Below are 20,387 nucleotides of genomic sequence, written 5' to 3' on the forward strand. Positions count from 1 at the left end.
GGGAAATGACCTTCCCCCATAAAGCTACTCTCCCCTAGCCGATGGGCCTCCATCCACCTTGCCCTCTGGCCCTCCAGTGCCTCAAATCATGCTGTGCAAGGTCACCTCTCTTCAGCTGTGCACCCAGTCCACTCCCCAAGTCCCCCATTCCCTGTCAGTGGACTGAACCCAGACTAAGAGTCAACTGGGCAAGGAGGTGACCCACCCCTTCCACTGCTCACACGGGGCTAAGGGCTGACTTGTACTCAGACTTTATTTCTTGTTTTTGTTTTTATTAAATAAAAAAGGCAGAAGAGGGGACCTGTGGTCTCCCAACTGTGGAGAAACACCAGCCTCTCCCCACTCAAGGTGCATGGCATGGGAGGCTGAGGTGTAAGCTGGGTGGGAGGGAGCTAGGGAAGGTCAGAGGCTAGGACCTGCGACCCTCATCCCTCCTGGAAGACTCGGTGGGTGGGGAGGGGCCTCCTGGTGCAACCGCCAGTGCTGAGCCCCTCAGGGATGGGCCATGACTATGTCCTCCACCCCAGGAGGACAGGCGAAGCGTCCATCTGCAACAAGATGCCACCAAGATGGGCACTCATGGCGGCCCCCTACTCATGCACATCCCAGATCTCAGACAGCAAAGGCGGCAGCTTCTTGTCCTGGGAGTCGCAATGCAAAGACCTGCTCCGAGTGCACGGAACTGAGGGTGCGCAGGCCTCACCAGCTTCATGAGCATTCGTGGGAAGCGGAGCTGGTCCTGCAGGGAAAAGGAGGCAGGTATGTGCTGCTGGGGCACTGCCCCGCCAGACCAGCTAAGTCTGGAAAGCCAAGCCTGAGAGTGCTCAGGTAACTTTGGATCCAACCCACAAGTTGGAACATCTCTACTGCTAGGGAATGGCAGCTCCCGTACCTGTGGCCGCTTGATGCGTGTATAGGAGAGGAGAGCCTCCACGTAGGGTTGCTGCAGAGCCTCCACACGGCTGGGCTCCTGCACGTTGGGTCGGTCCGCTGAGAAGATGTTGATGGCAATGAGCAGGGCATACTCTGCGTCGTCCAGGCCCAGCCGTCGCATGGCCCGAGAAAACTCGAAGATGGGATTAATGAACTCCACCTGCAAGCCTGCAAGAGTGGTCCCAGAACAGCTTCACACCCTGACCCAGGGTCCTTGGATGGTGAGGAGGAACAGCCAGTAACAGGCATTTCTGCTCCCTCCCAGGGCAGACCTATGAGTGTCTATAACATAGCAGCCAAAACAGCACCCACACCCTTCCTCCCTACATACCCCGGAGGGTCACATCCTCTCAGGTCCCAGAATCTACTCTCATGGAGGCAGAGGGAAAGGGGGCAGGCTAAGCCACACACAAAAACCCCTAGTGGCTCCCACTGCGCATGGTCAGACATGCTATGACTCACTCATGAACTATTATTTAAGTGTACCTATTGTGTGTCAGGTTTTGGAAGAGAGTGATTTAAAACCCAACCCAACCTACCCCCTTCTGTTGAGGGTAACAAATTCTAGGCTGCCCTAGCCTACACAGCGAGACGCAGAGAACAAAACAAAACCATCTGGGCAGGTTCCAGGGAAACTGGAGTTGTCACCCAGCTCCAAGCAGGAGATAGTGAACGCTAATCCCTAATGCTGGACTGTGCTGATGGGCGTACATTCAGAGCAAGGCAACCAGATCCTGGGAGAGAGGCTGGACCAAGGCAGGAGGATGGAGGTAGGTCAGATCCTCCTGGCAGAGGAAACATGGGAGCTGACGGCTGGCACAGCGCCCTAGCCTGCTGTAAGGACAGACATGTTGGGAATGCAGTATCAGAGAACCACCAGTCCTTGTGAGGCTCTGAGCGTGAGTGGCTGAGCCTGTGGCAGAGCTGGGGCTGCCTGGGGCTCCATGTGGTTCCTTCAAAGCTGGCTACAGGGCCTTTACCCTTGGGGCAAATGCTCTTCTCCCCAACACCTGGCCTGCTAATCTCACACCAGAAGAATCCTGGGATGCTGTTGTATAGTGGAAGGACTGAAGCCCAAAGAAGAAGAGTTGGGAGTGGATGTCTAAGGATACTGAGAGTAGTTCTTGAGAGACATGATGGGAAGCCCCAAACTGGAGCATGCTGCTCCATCCTCAGCCCGCATGTCTTACTCCGAGGCAGACAGCCAGGTGAGTCTCCAGGACAGAGCGCATGAGTCAGTCTTAGCAGTGGGTGCTTCTTCCTAATTTCTGCCAGAGTACCAGGTGATAGCAAAGGCCTCCCCATGCACCCGGCCTTGATAAACATGGTCTTGCCAGTGCCCAACCTGGAGGTGCAACCCTGAGCCAGTGTCCTCCACAGACCTGCACGGTGGAAGTCATCCTTGCTGTAGGTGAAGTCTTTCAGGAACGTGATGCACTCTGTCTCGTGGTTGTAGCGTCTGGCTGTCTCCAGCAACATAATCTGGTGGTGGCAAGGTACAGGCTCCTCAGCTGGCCCGAAGTCAATGTGCTAAGTCCAACTGCCTGCCCCCCCTCTGCCAGGCCACATTCCTAGCCTTCCTTCCTCCCACTCTGCCACCCACTCACTGCCCCATCCAAGGACACTTGCCCCACATAATCATGAGGTAGAGGCTAGTGTTTGGACTCTTAGCACTTAGAAAAGAGCTTTGCATACAGCTGACACTGAATACTTCCTCACTATTCTTGATTTGGCTCAAATATCCATTCCTTTGAAAAGTCCTGTGGGAGCTGGACAGCGGTGGCGCACACCTTTAATCCCAGCACTCAGGAGGAAGAGGTAGGTGGATCTCTGTGAGTTCGAGGCCACCCTGGTCTAGGACAGGGGCCAAAGCTATAGTGAAACTCTGTCTCGAAACCCCAAAGGAAAAGTCCTGGGGGAACATTTCCTCTTGAACAGCCCATCATTACTTTCTACCCAGCCCCTTTCCCCTTTGTCCCCAGCTGGCTCACTGCAGGCTCCAGCTGTCTTGTTAGGACTGAACACTCCTGCTGACCGCATCCCACAAGGGTTAAGTAAGACCCATTTGTACTACATTCAGCTCTGGGCTGTGTTCTAAAGCTTGGCCATTACCTCAATGGTGGATGCCTTCAGGAGGGCGATCTGGTCCTCCCGGCCCAGCTGCAAGAACCCTGGCACCTGCTTGGCAAAGTCCACAATCTCCTGGACCGAGATGATGGCCAGCTCCGTGAAGTGGGCAAAGCGCTGCTGACGAGCATCCCGGGACTGAGGGTCTGCACCCAAGGGCCAGGGCTGGGACACAGGAGACCAGGGTCACATGGGGACTCTCCTGCCCTACAAATCCCTGCCCACAGGGCTGAGCAAGGCAATACCGTGACTTTGGGCTGGTCGGAGAAAGAGCGCTTGTTGCACTGCAGCTGCGCAGCAACCAACTGCTGGATCATCAGCTCTTGCGCCGCCGTCAGCTGGATGCCCTCTCCCTCCCCGGAGCCCTGGCCACCTGCTTCGGACGTGCCAGGGGAGGCTATAGGCCGGGCTGAGCTGCTTGATGCTGGCTCAGTCGCGGGTGGCTGCTGTTGCTGCTGCTTCTGAATCTTTTTCTTTCGAATCTGCTCCTCAGAAAGCACGCCTGCGTGCCGGAGAGTGAACCTCAGTGGTGGAGTGCACCCGCACTGACTCCCCCTCTCAGAACGCCCCCGTCTTTCCCTTCCCCGCACTCACACTGCTCCCGCATGCCAGCCTCCTTGCACTTGCGCAGCCTGCAGAGCTGGCACTTGCGCCGCATAAAGGCGTCCATCTGGCAGGTTCCACTGCCCCGACAGGCATAGCGCCCAGCTCCACCATGAACTACGCTGCGCCGGAAGAAGCCTTTGCAGCCTTCGCAACTGAGCACATTGTAGTGGAAGCCCGATGCCTTGTCCCCACACACGCGGCACAGCTCGTGACCCAGCATCTTCGGAGCCGGACCCTTCTTTCGCTTGCGCTCGGGCTCATCCTCTGGCTCTAAGATGACTTGGGGTGAGCAGAGCCCATGAGAGAGAGAGTGACAAAGACAGAAAGCAGTCTAGCGACAGGCCATGGAAGGTCCCGAAGTGAGCGTGAGGACAGGGCTGCAACAGCAAGGGAAAGATCTGCAGGTCGGTAGCCCCCCCCGCCCCCCCGAGAATGAGTCAGAGAAGTCAATGGGAAACAGAAGGAAAAGCCCACCTGTGTCCCCATCTCACCTACGATATAGGCAGAGCTGGCCCCTTCAGAGCCTGGAGGGGCGTCAGTCTCCTGCCCCTCCTCCTTGATGGTGGGCGAAGCCGAGGAGGTACTGGGCTGAGGAGAACCATTCCCTAGAAGAAAGAGGGGACAGTGAGCTTCTCCAGCACTGGGGGAGGGGAGGCAGCTGTAGGGAAGTGGGTCACTCACCAGGCGCCGGTGTATCCAGAGAACTTGTGGGGGAAGACATGATGGGTCACGAAGCAGCCTGTTGAACACACGGGACCCAGCCAATTACAGGTCATGATAAGGGTGCTTCTCCTTCCAAGGCTCAAGGTCTCTTTTGTGATAAGATCTCATGGTGAAAGCCGAACTTCTCAAACATCTCCTGCCTCGACCTCCCAGATCCTGGAACTCATGACTCTAGGTTGTCTTGGGATATCCGGCATTCCTGCCTCGGCCTCTCAAGGGCTGGCATCACAGGGCTGTGCCACCACACCTCAGTGTTTATACTTCTATACTGAGCTCCCAACGCCAGCCCTAGTCCTGTACAAACATCCGACCAATTTTAATAATGCCCACCCACTTCTCCAGCCCAACCCACTGCTCCCTCCTCCTATGACAGTTTCCACTGCTTTAACACCAAGAGAGCCCAACAATTCTCAAGTTCTTCTTTTGTGTGCACCCACTGCGCTCCTGTCATAAGCGATCTCTTCCCATCAGGCCACAACCCACATCCTCCTACTACAGGTTTCGTCAGGGTTTTGCTCCACCCCAATACAGACCCCTGATCTTACCCTATCAGGACTCTTGGTATTCCATCCCCACAATTGGGCTTATACTTATAAAGTTTTGCCCGCTCCTGCCTAGGTCCCGCCCATACCAATCCCTAGAAGCCAATCACAGGCTTTTATGTCACGCCTCCATGCGAATACCTTCAAGCTTCACCCACTTATCCTCAGGCCCCGCCTACCAGCTAACCAATCAAGATTTCCCAATGCTACGCCACACCCATTAGCCTCGCCCCCTACTCAACAATCATACTTTTCCCTATCCATGCCTTCCCTATACCCCTGGGTCCAAGTCCCCACCAATAAGCCAGGCCTCGCCCCACTGCTTCCCCACCCACCAATCATAGGCTTCGCCTCCACACCACGCCCCGCAGAGCCACGCCCACCTCACTCCAGACCCCGCCCCTCTCCGAGCACCAGGGGGAGGCGGGGCTCATGACTGCACCGGCGGTCTTGAAGTGGTGGGGCGCGGGTCTCCTACTCCGTTGCCCGGGAAACGGCCGCGGGAGGCGGGAGCTGCGGCAGAGGGAGGGAAGCGGGCGCGCGCTGAGCGGGACCGAGGCCGACCGCGGACCCTGCCCAGCCCCACCTGCTCCGCCGCCCCCTGCGCACTTGCCTCCGTGTCCGCACCCGTAGTTGCTCCTCCTCAGCACTTCGGAAGTAACTTCTGAAGCCGGGGAGTAGCTCGGAGCAACAGCGCTGGCTGAGCGCAAAGCAAAAGTAACTTCGCCACTTCTTCCGGCAACCCCGCTTACGTCACTTCCGGATATAGGCGGGCCGGGAAAGGTGACGGACTTCCGGTCTACACGGACGCTACCGAACTAGTGTCCCGTCCGGAAGCGGCGCGCTTACGGCAAGTTTATTTTTTTCGTTAGTTCCCCTCGCGGATTCTCAGAGAAATGTTCCGGGAAGTTCTTTTGTTTCTTTTCACACTTGACTAATGAAGCATGCTTTTACCCTTTGAGTGGTTTAAAGTTCTCTCCTTTTGTAGCAGTCCTGCACGGCTTTTATTTTATTTTTGTTTTGATCTTTGAGACAGGGTCTCGTATTCCAAGAGTGACCTTGAATTTATGATTTTCCTGCCTCTACCCCCCTCTGATTGCGACAGCAGATCCACTTCCAGTCCTGCATATTGGTTCTAAATAAGTTAAATTTGGGGATGACAAGATGGTTCATCAGGTAAAGGCACTTGACCCAAGTCTGAGGACCTGAGTTCGATTCCCTGATCCCTCATTTGGAAGCACCGACTATCCAAAATTGTAAGCACCTCGCCACACGTGCTTACACAAACACACACAATGCATAAATAAATGTCATAAAAATAAGTTAACGTACAGCGGTGGCTTTAAAACTAAAATCCAGGGTGTAGCATGTGCTAGGTAAGCACACAGACACAGCTACATTAACATAAGAGAGCCGACCTAGCCGCCAGATTCTCCCAGCTTCCCTCAGCCCCTACCTGGGACTGGCTACAGGGCAGGACTGTCATACCATGGCCCCATATGTTAAGATGGGAGGAGAAAGACAACTGACCCAAATCATCATGGCCAAATTAATTCAAACAAGCAATTAATTAAAGCAAGCTTTTTTTTTAATCTGTGTACACCGGGCAGCCTCGCTCTAAGATGGGGTGTGAGTGGTTGCCATGGACGTGAGGAAGACAAGGCTTTTTTGGGTCAGAGGTAGGGGTTTCCAAATGGGGGATTTGGCAACCAAAATAGGTGGGATTAAAGGAGTTAGAACCTCTTAACAAGTTTGCCCTAAAGACTTCCTGAAGCAAAGACATAGCGGTTAGGTGGGCATAGCAACAAGTAGTCGCAATGGCCTTTAGACGCCAAGGTAGGGCTGTAAGGTAGCCATAAACAGTGTTGGAAACAAAGCCTTGACTGCCCTTCCTGGAACATGCAGTATAGAACCATTTGTAGCTAAGGCTACTGGTGGGTACAAACTAATTCTTGAGAAACAGATCTAATCATAAACAGGAAAGAACTTTGTTAAAAAAAAAAAAAAAAGACTTTTAAAGTTGGTTCTTCATGCCATAAATTTCTCCAGCCCAGGAGCTGGGCCTGCCCTTCCTGCAGTTGCCTTTCCTATATAATCCAGCCATTTCGGTTACCCGGGCCTTCCTCTACCCTTTACTCTCTTGCCTCTCCCGTCTTAGGGTTTCTATTGCTGTGAAGAGGCACCGTGACCATGGCAACTCTTACAAAGGAGAACATTTAATCGAGGTGGTGGTTTACCATTCCAGAGGTTTAGTCCAACACCATCAAGATAGGTGATCTGCAGGCAGATGTGGTCCTGGAGAGGAGCTGCTACATACAAGTAGCCGGCAACAAGAAGCAGACTGTCTCACTGGGCATGGCTTGAGCATATGAGACCTCAAAGCCAGGCTCCGGAGTGACACACTTCCTCCAACAAGGCCACACCTCATAATAGTGCCACTCTTTTTGGGAGCCATTTTCTCTCAAACCATCACACACACACACTCCTTCTCTCCTCACATAGCCTGACTCTGGGTCATGTTTACTCTGGACTCTCCCAGATGTCTCTACCATTAACTATGTCTCCTTTTATCTACAATAACCTTTCTCCTGCACCATACCTAGGAACAGTCATGTTCTCCTTTTTCTTTCTTTCATTCAGCTTCATGATGGGAAAACATAAATATAAAAAGGCAAATCGAGTGCAGGCACGTGCCTGTAATAAGCACACAAGCGGTGGAGGCCGACCTGAACTAGGTAGTGATATGAACAGGTAACCTAGGCTACCCACCCCCATAAAAGTAATAATAACTTTTCACAGAAGATTGAAATACTCATATTCCAGTTGGGAAAGATCCAGGTTTGCTTCCCCCCACCATCCCCTTATGGAAAATTCAATCTTTATTAAGTGCAAATGCTTGCTTTTATTTCTTTTTGAAGATATGATCTCTCCATCCTAGCATGCTGGAACTCTCTTTGTAGACCAGACTGGCCTCCAACTCAGAGATCCTCCTGCCTCTAACTCATGAGTGTTTGGATTTAAAGTGTCGCAAGCTTCACCCCAAGCCCCTGCCATCCATATACCCAAAGAGCCTGGAATGTTCTGGAGGAAGCTCCACCCCATCTCTCTCTCCAAACCCTGCCACATTTTAGAACGTTCTGATGACCCATCCCCCAGAGGTGCTCAAGACCACTCCCACAGGGTATTTAAACGGCCCCTGGAAAACAGACTGTGGTTTTCTAGTCTTCCTTTCCCTCCCGGCTCCTCTCTGGGGGGCTGGAAAATCATCCGGGAGTGCTTTATCCTTTAAACCTGTTTTTGTTTTTTGTTTTTTTTTTTTTTTTTTTTTTTTTCTAATTCGGTTTGATTGATTTGGCCTGATCTGGATTGCTGCAGCAGTGGAGAGGCTTGTGGGCTGCAGACACCTAACTCTGAGATTCAGCCACCAATCCATACTTTTTCAGAAATAAGTGTTAGGTCTCAAAGAAATACAGGAAAAATGCCTATTAATGCATCAAAGTGGATGCTGGCCACCGGTCTCTCAGCATCACCAGCACCTGCTAGAGTTCCCCCTCCCCTCAGCCTCCCTAGCCCGATCTTCTCTTCCCTCAGCTTCCTTTTTCTATGCAACCCAGGCATTTTGTCCTCTTGCTCTCTTGGGCCTCTGGCCTCTTGGTTCCTGGTTCCTCTTTCTTCCTCTCCCACCACCCCATTCCCATGGCCCAGTTTATTATGCTGGCCAACTTCAGTATGGATCCTTCCAGAAACCTCTGGCTGTTTTCTCCCTCCAATCTACAATAGACCTTCTCAACCATGCAGTCCTGTCCTCATTATTATTATTATTATTATTATTATTATTATTATTATTATTATTATTGGTTTTTCGAGACAGAGTTTCTCTGTGGCTTTGGAGCCTGTCCTGGAACTAGCTCTTGTAGACCAGGCTGGCCTCGAACTCACAGAGAGCTGCCTGCCTCTGCCTCCCGAGTGCTGGGATTAAAGTCGTGCGCCACCATCACCCAGCTCCTGTCCTCATTTTTTAAATTCAATATATATACACACATATATATGTATGTGTGTTTATGTGTGCAGATGTATTTATTTTTTTAAGAATTTTTTGACTTGGGCTGGAGAGATGGCTCAGAGGTTAAGAGCACTAACTGCTCTTCCAGAGGTCCTGAGTTCAATTCCCAGCAACCACATGGTGGCTCACAGCCATCTATAATGAGATCTGGTACCCTCTTCTGGCATGCAAGCATACATGGAAGGAATGTTGTATACATAATAAATAAATCTTAAAAAAAAGAATTTTCTGACTTATTTAACTTTATTTTATGTGCATTGGTGTGAAGGTGTCAGATCGCCCAGGAAATAAATTTACAGGCACTTATCAGCTGCCATGTGGGTGCTGGGAATTGAACCCAGGTACTCTGGAAGAGCAGTCAGTGCTCATAACTGTTGAGCCGTCTCTCCAGCCCCACAGATGTATTTAATATACATTATATTAGTAAACTGTCACATGCTGTTTGAATTCACTGAAAAGTTGGATCTAGAATCAGGGTTGCCCCCACCCCACCCAAACATATATGACTTAGTGTTCTCCAAGACCCCTTGTCTGGGGTTGCACTGGTTCCCTGGGCCCTCTGAGACAGGGAAAGGACACCACTACCCCAGAGCAAAGGACCCAACCACTGTTTATCCCAGCATGTGTGTCCCATGCACTTCTGCAGTCTGCTCTGTCTTTATCATGGCGGGCGAGTGACTGCATGCGTGTTGAGGTCACTGCAGTGTGCCCATGCTGGGAAGCTAGTAGGTCTGGTAGCTGAAGAAAACTTACTTCCCATACTGATGGCCTGTGTAGGGTGTTGGCTCTGGCCAGGCTAGGCTGTGGGTTGGTCCATCATTACCTAAGATCTGGTTCTACTGGAATCTTTTATACTTGAGTGATGAGTATATTTTGTTTTGTTTTGTAACAGGGTCTTACTATGCAGACCCAGGCAGCTCTCCAATTCTGTCCTGCCTCAGCCTCCTGAAAGCTGGAATTACAGATATTAATCTTCCCTCTTGGCCTTGGGAGAAGCTTTGGTTCTAAGCATCAGAAACTGCAGGGCTTGCGAATCCTGGACATTTTCTTAAATGTGTGTGTGTGTGTGTATGTGTGTGTGTGTATGTGTATATGTATGTATATATATGTGTGTATGTGTATATGCATGTATGTATATGTATGTGTGTATGTGTATATGTATGTATGTATATGTATGTGTATGCTTGCCTACATATACTTTTATAAAAAAGATTATTTATTTAATGTATTGCTGAGTGTTTTGCCTGTATGTAGTTCCATGTACCACCTGTATGCCTTGTGCCCATGGAGGCCAGAAGAAGGCATCAGATCCCCCTGGAACTGAAGTCATAGATAGTGAGCCACCATATGGGTGCTATCAATCAAATGTTGGGTCCTCTGTAAGAAGAGTCAGCTAGTGCCCTTTACCCCTGAGACATCTGTCCACCCCTGTTCCTGGGCTTTCATATCTACTGAGAAGGAGAAGAAATAACAGGAGGGCAACAGACCAGAGGGACAAAAACAGAATCAGCCAGTGGAGAACAAGGTCCTCTCTGTTAGTAGTTTTGAGGGGCCAGTGGCCTTAGGGCCCCTGGTTGTGCACCTAGCCAGTCCGGCTTTGTTATCCGAGTCTCCTTATGCTCCAGGTTCCAGTCCCATAACACGTCTAATACACCTTTATTTTTGTTAAATGGCTTTGTTGAGATTTAGCTCACTGGACAGTTGACCTATTTTGAATTTTGCCAAAAATGCAACTTTATTTAAAGAGTTTTCACCAAGTTTTGCAACCTTCTCTAAAATAAATTTTAGAACATTTTTGTCACCCCACAAAATAATCCAGCCATTAGCAGTTGAACTCAGTTCTCCTGTCCCACACTGGTCGCTAGGCAACCAACCGTCAATCAACTTTCTGTCTCCATGGGGTATGGCCATTCTGGAAATGTAATGAAAGTAGAACCCTAGAACTTATTCTCTGTGACTGGCATTATTTGCTCCATGTACTATTTTCAAGGTTCATCTATGTTGCCCATGTGTCAGTCTTTTTGTATGTTTGTGGTTGCATGTTGCATGTTTATTGTACAGATATACTACATGCCATTCATTTACCACTGCTCACCATTGGGGTAATCTCTACTGACGGCAACTGCAGTGAACACTGAAAGGAAGCGTGGCCTAGGACACACCAAGACCAAATTCTCAGCACAGAGATTTGTTTGTCCCTCACGCCCTCGTCTCTCTAGGTTTCTCTCAGCTCTTACTAAGAACTGCAGCTTCCATGCTGGGCAGTCCCAGCACTCAGGATGCAGAGGCTGGTGGATCTCTGTGAGTTCGAGACCAGCCTGGTCTACAAGAGCTAGTTCCAGGACAGGCCCCAAAGACAAAAACCAAAGACAAAAAAACCAAAACCAAAAAACAGAAAGAAAGAAAGAAAGAAAGAAAGAAAGAAAGAAAGAAAGAAAGAAAGAAAAGAAAAAAAGCTCCCTTAGGCCTGTGTTTGGGCTTCTGTGTCCCTTTCCTCACTGCCTGCTCAGTCCTGTAGCTCCCTTAGGTCTTTCTGGGTTGTTGTGATGTCCCTCTGGTCCCTCAGCTTTCTCCTGGAAGTTCTGCAGCCTCTCTATGCCCTTATAGCTACATTGTTCTCTCTCCTTGGACTGCAAACAGATTTTATATTCTGGTAAATTCCTAAGGTCTACTCAGGTTCACAATACTATTTGTCTAGCCTGTTTGCCTTTGCTCACTTTTTAAAACTTCAGTTATTTAAATAAACTGAGGCACACGTTATGCCCAGATCACAGCGTCCCAAAAACCAATAGGAGACCAAGTCCTGTATGTAAAAGCAAAGAGCCTTTATTCTTATTCAAGTTCGAACTCAGACCCTCTACGTGTCCAATGTAGTGGCCTGATCAGACAGCCCCAAGCTCAGTTGGGGTGGGGTTTTTATAACAGCAGAGCTTGAGGTGAGGGACTCCTGATTGGCTGACATTTGTCTAGGGGCATCCTGTTGAAAAGCGAAGGATGTGTGCTGGCAAGTGATCCTATCAAATTTGTCCTTCTCAGATCTCTGATGATGTTGAAGGCTAAATATTTTTACAAACACCTAGCTTTCTGGTCAGTCTATCCCATATGTACAGTTTAGCTTGCCGACAGGTTTCACGCTCTAAGAGATTTGGAGTTTCTAAAGGTTATGAGAAATAGACAAGTTTTCTAGGTCAAGAAAAAATGAGATACAAATTGTGCAGGTCTAAGAAAGTAATCTAAAGTATATAAAGTCTAAAATAAGAAAGCTTAAGTTATGAGATCTGAGAATGTGTGTATGTCCAAGAAATAAGTCAAGACAAGTCTAAGAACTCCTCTAGTTCCTCCAAAACACAACACTGATCCACCCCTCCAGATCCCCCCCCCCCCAATACACAACCCTAACCCACCCCTCCAGACTCCCCCCCAATACACAACCCTGACCCACCCTCCAGACTCCCCCCCTCCAATACACAACCCTGACCCACCCCTCCAGACTCCCTCCCCAGCTCCAATACACAACCCTGATGCACCCCTCCAGACTCCCACCCCCCTCCAATACACAACCCTGACCCACCCCTCCAGACTCCCCCCCCAGCTCCAATACACAATCCTGACCCACCCTCCAGACTCCTCCCCTCCAATACACAACCCTGACCCACCCCTCCAGACTCCCACCCCCCTCCAATACACAACCCTGACCCACCCCTCCAGACTCCCCGCCCCCCCTCCAATACACAACCCTGACCCACCCCTCCAGACTCCCCCCCCCCCGCTCTAATACACAACCCTGACCCACCCCTCCAGACTCCCCTCTCCAATACACAACCCTGACCCACCCCTCCAGACTCCCCCCTCCCACCTCCAATACAGAACCCTGACCCACCCCTCCAGACTCCCCCCCCCATACAGAACCCTGACCTACCCCTCCAGACTTGCAAGGTTTTCTTTTCCTGCTCCTTTCTCATTTCCTCCGGATCTGTTCCCTTACTCGGAAAGGCTGTTCTCTTCAGAGTTGGCATGAGCTCTGCCTTCCACCCCAGCAACAGCTCCCAGACCCTACATCATTTGTCTCCCTTTCCTCAGCCTCTGTCTGTACACACCCACTCTCCAGAATCCCCAAATCCCTCTCACCCTCTGCCCACTTCTTTAGTCAACCCACTCTATGGGGTACCCCCTGTATGGGGTACCACCTCTCCGTTCCTTACTGCACATCATGAACCTCTCCCTCTCTATGACACCTGCAGACCCTCTGCCTGCATCTCCAAACCCAACACCCATGCCCTTCACCAGCCTAGGCTTCAAACCCATCCTTCAGTCCCTTAACCCAAGCAGTTTTTATGCCTCACTTACACTGATAGTCAAAAACCAAAACCAAAACCTAGTGGAACCTCCCACCTAATCGAAGACCTATACTCGGTTAACACTACCATTAAACTTCTCCACCATATGGTCACCTCCATACGCCCCTTTCCAGACCGTATGGACCTGGCTTGCCCCCTTTTTCCTTTCTGCCTGCTTCAGTATGTAGATGGCCTCCTCCTTTGCAGTCCTTCCCTTTCTGATACCACCTCATGCTGCCTCAGTTTCCTCAGCTCCAGATTACCCAGGTCACCTATCTAAGATTCTCTCTCAACACCGACCCATCTGTGCTCATCTCTGTCCTCAGCCCCATTCCTCGTCTCATGGGTCCTTAGATACTCACCCCTGGTATATTCCCCATAGCAACCAGTGTCTGGGCTTCTCCTGACCACTTTCCTCCCACCCACAAACAATTCCTCAAACTTAAATTGCTGTCCTTTCTGCCCCAGTCCTCTGCCTCCCAGATCCATCCTCAAACCTCCCAAACACATAGACCGTCCTAGGACTGACCTTTGCCCCTGTCACTTAACTTGTGGAGACCCAAAAACTGGGGAGCCTATTTCCACCTTATCTGAAGGTCGAAGAGTTTTAGCTTGTTCAATTGTTGGCAACAAGTGTGGCCTGCACATCCAGCCTATGGTGTAGTTTACTTGGTCATTTGATATTAAGATTGGCCCACATAGGTAGATTCTTGACCAATGGTCAGGACATTCAAGCATACTTCCACTCCTTCTTTAGAGATGGGGGTTTTGATCTTGGGAGCGATTGCCTTCAGGACACTTGGCCTAGGGTGGGTTTCACTGCCTAAACAACGGAATGCTAATGACTTGATATCTCAAAGTATTGAAGGAAAAAACTGTTCTAGTTGCTCATTGTAGCCCGTTAAAGCCGCCTTTAGTCTTCTTCCCTGTTGTTTCGGGTATAAAAGTGCGTGGGGAAAGAACCGCAGCGTTTGGTATTCGCTGAGTTGCCCTCCATTACTATCCTTCCTCTTAGTGGTTCTTTCTTATCTCGGTTTCTCCTACTTAATGCTTTTCTAACCCTCACGCTCTTACCCTGGGATGGGCAAGCTCTCCTTGGCTGGGATCACGGCAGAAGTCACCCCAAAATGGTGCCCCCCGATATTACCTCTCCAAAACTCTTGACAGTACTGTCTCCGACCAGCCTCCTTGTTTCCATGCTCACTACAGTCACACCCTCTGCTCACCGCTCAGTCGTAAACAAACCCCGACAATCTATTACCACCTCTAGCTCCCTCAACTCCTAGCTTCCAATGGATCCCCAATTCCTTCCGTCGTCTTGGAATCTATCCCTCAAAAATTCTCTTATCGAAAACTCCTCCTGCTCCTTGCCTGTCCTCCACACTCCTCCTCACTCATCCCTCTGCTTCAGCGCTCCCCAGATCCTCTTCCCTCCTGTCCGGAAACTGTCAAAGACCTCCTCACCGTCCCTCCCATACAAGAGTGTCCTCTAGCAACTTCTGCCTACAGCTTCCTATGAAAGGCAGCTCCTTCCTGTCAGACTCCTACTTCAGACTGGCCCCTCCACTATCAATAAAGATAGTAATTGCACTGGTATGCCAGTCCGTCTAGCCAGACGCACCCCACTTCCCTCCAGTCTACCTTTCTGCATAACCCAGATAACAACAAACTTAACCCTCCTCCAACATGGAATATTTTGTAGCACAATTGTAAAACCCAAAGACAGATATTGGGTTCAACCTGAAGGTCAGAAAAGCAAAAGCAATCAAACCACTAGAGAGCACTTACCTCTTGAAACCTGCAGACTGAAAGAGAGCAAGTTCCTGTCTCCTCTACTCAATCTTCTCTAGTGCTGGGATTAAAGGTGTGCACCACCACTACCCAGCCTCTAAGGCAAACAGCGTGGCTGCTGGGATTAAAGGTGTGTGCCACCAGTCCTTGGCCTGCGTGGCCTGACTAGTGTGGCTGTTTTGCACTGATCTTCAGGGCAAGTTTTATTTATTAAATTTATTTTTTAAGACACAAATAATATACCACTACATTTCACTGTGTTCAGGAAGCTGCTCTTTCTCACCATCCCTCCCATAATGCCCCCCATGGCTTCAGCTTCCTTTGTGCCCACCTTCCACACCATCCATTGCCAGTGATACCCCAGTTGCCAATGCCCGCCTCCTAGTTACTGACTGCTTGTCCTCTTGACCATCCCAGTCCCCCTTTGGGAACCAAAGCCAAGTTCTCTCAGCCTTTCACACCAATTCTCAAAATCTGTTACAGACTGTGCCTATCACTGTTTCCATGAGCCTCTCCCATCATCCATGTCCCTAAAATGTCTCAATTTCAAAACCTACCTGGACACCCCAGGAAAGACTATTCTGATGTAATGGAAGCCCCTCATGTTATGGTTTTGGTCCCTGTCCCTTTAAGAGACAAGCCACGCCCATTCCCTCCCCATCCGCTGAGGCAGGCTGATCTTCAGCTTCTGGTCTGAGCTTGCTCTCTTTTCCATCTTCCTCTCGGAAAGGCAGCTTTGCTTCTGCCTCTTTCCCCACTTCTCTGCTTCCCCTTCTCTGTCTCTCTCTCTCTGTCTCTCTCTCTCTGCCTTTGTCTCTGTCTCTCTCTCTCTCTCCCCCTCCCCCCTTCATAACTCCCCTGAATAAATATTCAACCTCACCATGTCTCTGTCTTCTGCCAGCCCACCATGTGTCTCCCTGCCTGGGACCAGCCACTACTCCAGGACTGGCAGCCATCTCTGCCTGGGACTGGCTGCTCCCAGAGCCCACTGCCTGCCACCACATGGGCCGCCACCACTTCTCAGGCCACCGCTCTAAGACCGGCAGCCTTCTCTGCCTGGGACTGGCTGCTCGCAGGGCCTGCTGTCTGCCGCCACATGGCCTGCTACCACCATTTGGGACTTCATAGCATTTGCTGCTTGCCTACAGCTGCCACCTGGGACTCTAGCATTTTTAAAAGAACACAACATTGGTCCCGGGTTTCGGCACCAATTTTATTCTTAAAGACTTAGTAGCTGGGCAGCTGCGCGTAGCTGCGCGGAGACCTGCGGAACACGTGTGACCAGGGCGGCGGGTTAACGGCACAGACACAGAAAATAGACATAAAGCTTTATTAAAGGAGAGAGGGAGAGAGAGGGGGGAGCGTGTGCACACGCAAAAGGGGGGCAGTGAGAAGAGAGAGAGGGAAGAGAAAAAGATTCAGGATGACTCCAAGAGACCAGAGGTCGCTGGGAGTGGGCGTGGAAAGGGGCGGGGACCAAAAGAATAACACCTCAAACTGTATTCCCCTACATACACACAACCAGTCGCTGCTCCCCCAAATAACCTTATATAACCACTCTAAATTTCCATGGCTCATCTCAACGACTCTCAAACACATTCCAGATAAGTACTCCTACCAACCACCAACCTAAGTTTTCCTGCCTTTTGCCTATTCCTAAGGGTGGGACCTGATCTTGGGACTCCTCTTTTCAAGTACCAGGACCATGGGCCTAACAGTGTCACCCAAGATAAAATATTTTCCCATAAGCTCCTTAACTTTACCTCTGTCCCTATTCTGTCTGTCCCAGCAGACTATATGTCAGCTACAGACTCCAGCTCCAGCACCAGCTCCAGAGTTTCCTTAAAATCTACACCCTGGTCCAGCCACACAGTCTACACTTCCTAGGCTGGGATGGACCTGCGGTCACTGACACAGCCTGCTCTTCTCAGCCTTGACCAATAACAAACCTTCCTTGGGTCCCTAACAACATTGCCCCAATGTCAGCAGGAAGCAGAGAGAACACCACACACTTTCCCCACAACCAGTGATCAGTCGGAAAGGTGGGGATAAAGAACTCCAGCCACGCTAAGCACGGCAAACAAGGCTCTGCCCTTCACCCACCCCCTCTTCTTTGCTAAACCAATAGATTACATTTCCTCAAGGTCTACCCCCTTGCTTAGCCATTTCTTCCTCCAGATGCTGACTACCAAGGCCCAGCTGTCAAAGTACTGAAGTTCAGCAATCAAAACCCCCTTCAATGCCCTTAAATCTTCTTTGTGCTAAGAACTTGGCCTTGGTGCATCCTGGGCCATCCTTTGCATTAAATACTGATGCACAGAGTTGTTCATTTTATTTTGTTCTGAAACAGGGTCTCAAAAGCCTAAACTTGGAAAGATGAGAATAGGTAAGAGCATTGACTGCTCTTACAGAGGATCCAGGTTCAATTCCCCAGTATCCACATGGCAGCTCGAAACCATCTGTAACTCCAGTCCCAGGGGATCCAGCGCCCTCTTCTGGCCTCTGCAGGCCCCAGGCACATACATACGCAGGCCAAATACCCACACACGTGAAAAAAATAATAGCATTTTAAAAAGTTTAAGGTGGCACTGAAGGCATACTCCTCCTGTCTAGTGACGTCGATGTTGAGAGTGGAGTTATGCACAGTAAGCTGACATCTTGCAACAAATGGCCCTGAAATCTAGGCGACAAGTAAGCCTTCTGCCTCCCCTCCTGATAGGAGGGCAATGTCCCGATTTCCCCACATCTGCCAACATATGTCATTATCCTTTTTACCTTAACCATGCACCGAATGCCAAGTCAGACTTCACTGTGGTTTTGATTTGCTCTTCCTGGTAAGATGTGTATCACAGGGCAAGCTACAAGAATACAAAGAGTTTTAAGTGGGTCTGGTGCCACAATCCTATAGCCAGGAGTTCTAGGCCATCCTGGGCTACAAGAGACACCTTCTGAAGAGAGCAACAATAAAAATAGATATCTCTCTCTCTCTCTCTCTCTCTCTCTCTCTCTCTCTCTCTCGCTCTCTCTCGCTCTCTCTCGCTCTCTCTCGCTCTCTCTCGCTCTCTTGCTCTCTCTTGCTCTCACTGGCTCTCTGTGCATGTGTGTGCGCATGTGCTAGAAGGACTGGCATGCAACTGGTCTTATTTCTGACTCTACAACTGACAAAACTTTATTTTATGGAACAGTAAGTGTCCCAGGGAAGCGAGCAGAGGCAATTGCTTTCTGCAGAGGAAGAACAAAAGAAGCAGGAAGAAAATATTTTTATTGATATTTATTGAGCTCTACATTTTTTCTCTGATCCCCTCCGTGCCTCTCCCTCTCCCCTTCAATCCTCCCCCAAGGTCCTCCTGCTCCTAATTTACTCAGGAGATCTTGTCTTTTTCTACTTTCTACTTCCCATGTAGATTAGATCTATGTAAGTCTCTCTTAGTGTCCTCATTGTTGTCTAAGTTCTCTGGGATTGTGGTTTGTAGGCTGGCTTTCTTTGCTTTATGTTTAAAAGCCACCTATGAGACTGGAGAGATGGCTCAGTGGTTAAGAGCATTGCCTGCTATTCCAAAGGTCCTGAGTTCAATTCCCAGCAACCACATGGTGGCTCACAACCATCTATAATGAGGTCTGTCTGGTGCCCTCTTCTGGCCTGAAGGCATATATTGTATACTAAGTAAATAAATATTTTTACAAAACCACCTATGAGTGAGTACATGTGATAATTGTCTTTCTGTATCTGGGTTACCTCACTTAAAATAATGTTTTCTAGTTCCATCCATTTTCCTGCAAAATTCAAGCTGTTGTTATTTTTTTTCTGCTGTGTAGTACTCCATTGTGTAAATGTACCACATTTTTCTAATCCATTCTTCAGTCGAGGGGCATTTAGGTTGTTTCCAGGTTCTGGCTATGACAAACAAAGCTGCTATGAACATAGTTAAGCACATATTCTTGTGGCACGATTGAGCATCCTTTGCATATATACCCAAAACTGGTATTACTGGGTCTTGAAGAAGGTTGTTACCTAATTTTCTGAGAAATCGCCACACTGACATCCAAAGGGGCTATACCAGCTTGCATTCCCACCAGCAATGCAGAAGTGTTCCCTTTTCCCCACATCCTCTCCAGCATAAGTTGTCATCAGTGTTTTTGATCTTGGCCATTCTTATGGGTGTAAGATGGAATCTCAGAGTTGTTTTGATTTGCATTTCTCTGATGACTAAGGATGTTGAGCATTTCCTTAAGTGTCTTTCAGCCATTTTATCTTTTTTTATTTTTTTATTTTATTTTATTTTTTAATTTTTTTTTTCTTTCAGCCATTTTAGATTACTCTGTTGAGAGTTCTCTGTAGTGAGGGGCTGCGGGCTGCATTCCCACCTGGCTCCCGGCCACCCGGCTAGCTTATGCCCCGAAATAACAACACACAAACTGTATTCATTTAAATACTGCCTGGCCCATTAGTTTCAGCCTCTTACTCACATCTTGACTAACCCATATCTAATAATCTATGTAGCACCATGAAGTGGTGCCTTACCAGGAAGATTCTAGCATATGTCCATCTTGGGCTGGAGCTTCATGGCGTCTGTCTCAGAGAGGAGAGGTATGGCGGTCTTTCTCACTTAGGAGAGGCGTGGCATCTGTCCCAGAGAGGAGAGGCGGGGCAATTGTCCGAGCCATCTACCTCACTTCCTTTTTCCTGTTCTGTCTACTCCACCCACCTATGTTCTAACCTATTAGGCCAAGCAGTTTCTTTATTAATTAACCAATGAAATCATCAGATAGATAGAAGACACACTTACATCAGTTCTCTGTTTAGGTCTGTACTCCATTTTTTTTTATTGGATTATGTGATCTTTTGGTGTCCAGTTTCTTGAGTTTTTTTGTATATTTTGGAGATCAGACCTCTGTCTGATGTGGGGTTAGTGAAGATTCTTTTCCCATTCTGTAGGCTGTTGTTTTGTCTTGTTGACCGTGTCCTTTGCTTTACAGAAGCTTTTCAGTTTTAGGAGGTCCCATTTATTAATTGTTTCTCTCAGTGTCTGTGCTGCTGGGGTTATATTTAGGAAGTGGTTCAATGCATTCAATTGTACTTTCTACTTTCTCTTCTATAAGGTTCAGTGTGGCTGGCTTTATGTTGAGGTCTTTGATCCATTTGGATCTTGAGTTTTGTGCATTTTTTAAAAGATTCATTTATTTATTTATGCAGTATCCTGCTTGTAGGCCAGAAGAGGGAACCAGATCTCATTATAGGTGGTTGTGAGCCACCTCGTGGTTACC

The 20,387-nt window shown here is 49.3% G+C and overlaps 1 protein-coding gene across 1 annotated transcript; it reads right to left on the reverse strand.

Moving 5' to 3' along the window:
* Positions 1–235: 235 nt before the first annotated feature.
* Nr1h2 (nuclear receptor subfamily 1 group H member 2) lies at positions 236–5,450 on the reverse strand. The gene is given in 11 exon segments (XM_038313648.1): positions 236–644; positions 646–699; positions 701–739; positions 893–1,101; positions 2,316–2,415; positions 3,046–3,225; positions 3,306–3,562; positions 3,655–3,945; positions 4,158–4,271; positions 4,348–4,405; positions 5,315–5,450. Coding segments are annotated over 10 exon segments (1,338 nt in total). The 5' UTR covers positions 4,388–4,405; positions 5,315–5,450; the 3' UTR covers positions 236–590.
* Positions 5,451–20,387: the final 14,937 nt, after the last annotated feature.

The sequence above is a fragment of the Arvicola amphibius genome, chromosome 12, assembly GCF_903992535.2.
Source record: "Arvicola amphibius chromosome 12, mArvAmp1.2, whole genome shotgun sequence".
In the NCBI taxonomy this organism is placed as follows: domain Eukaryota; kingdom Metazoa; phylum Chordata; class Mammalia; order Rodentia; family Cricetidae; genus Arvicola; species Arvicola amphibius.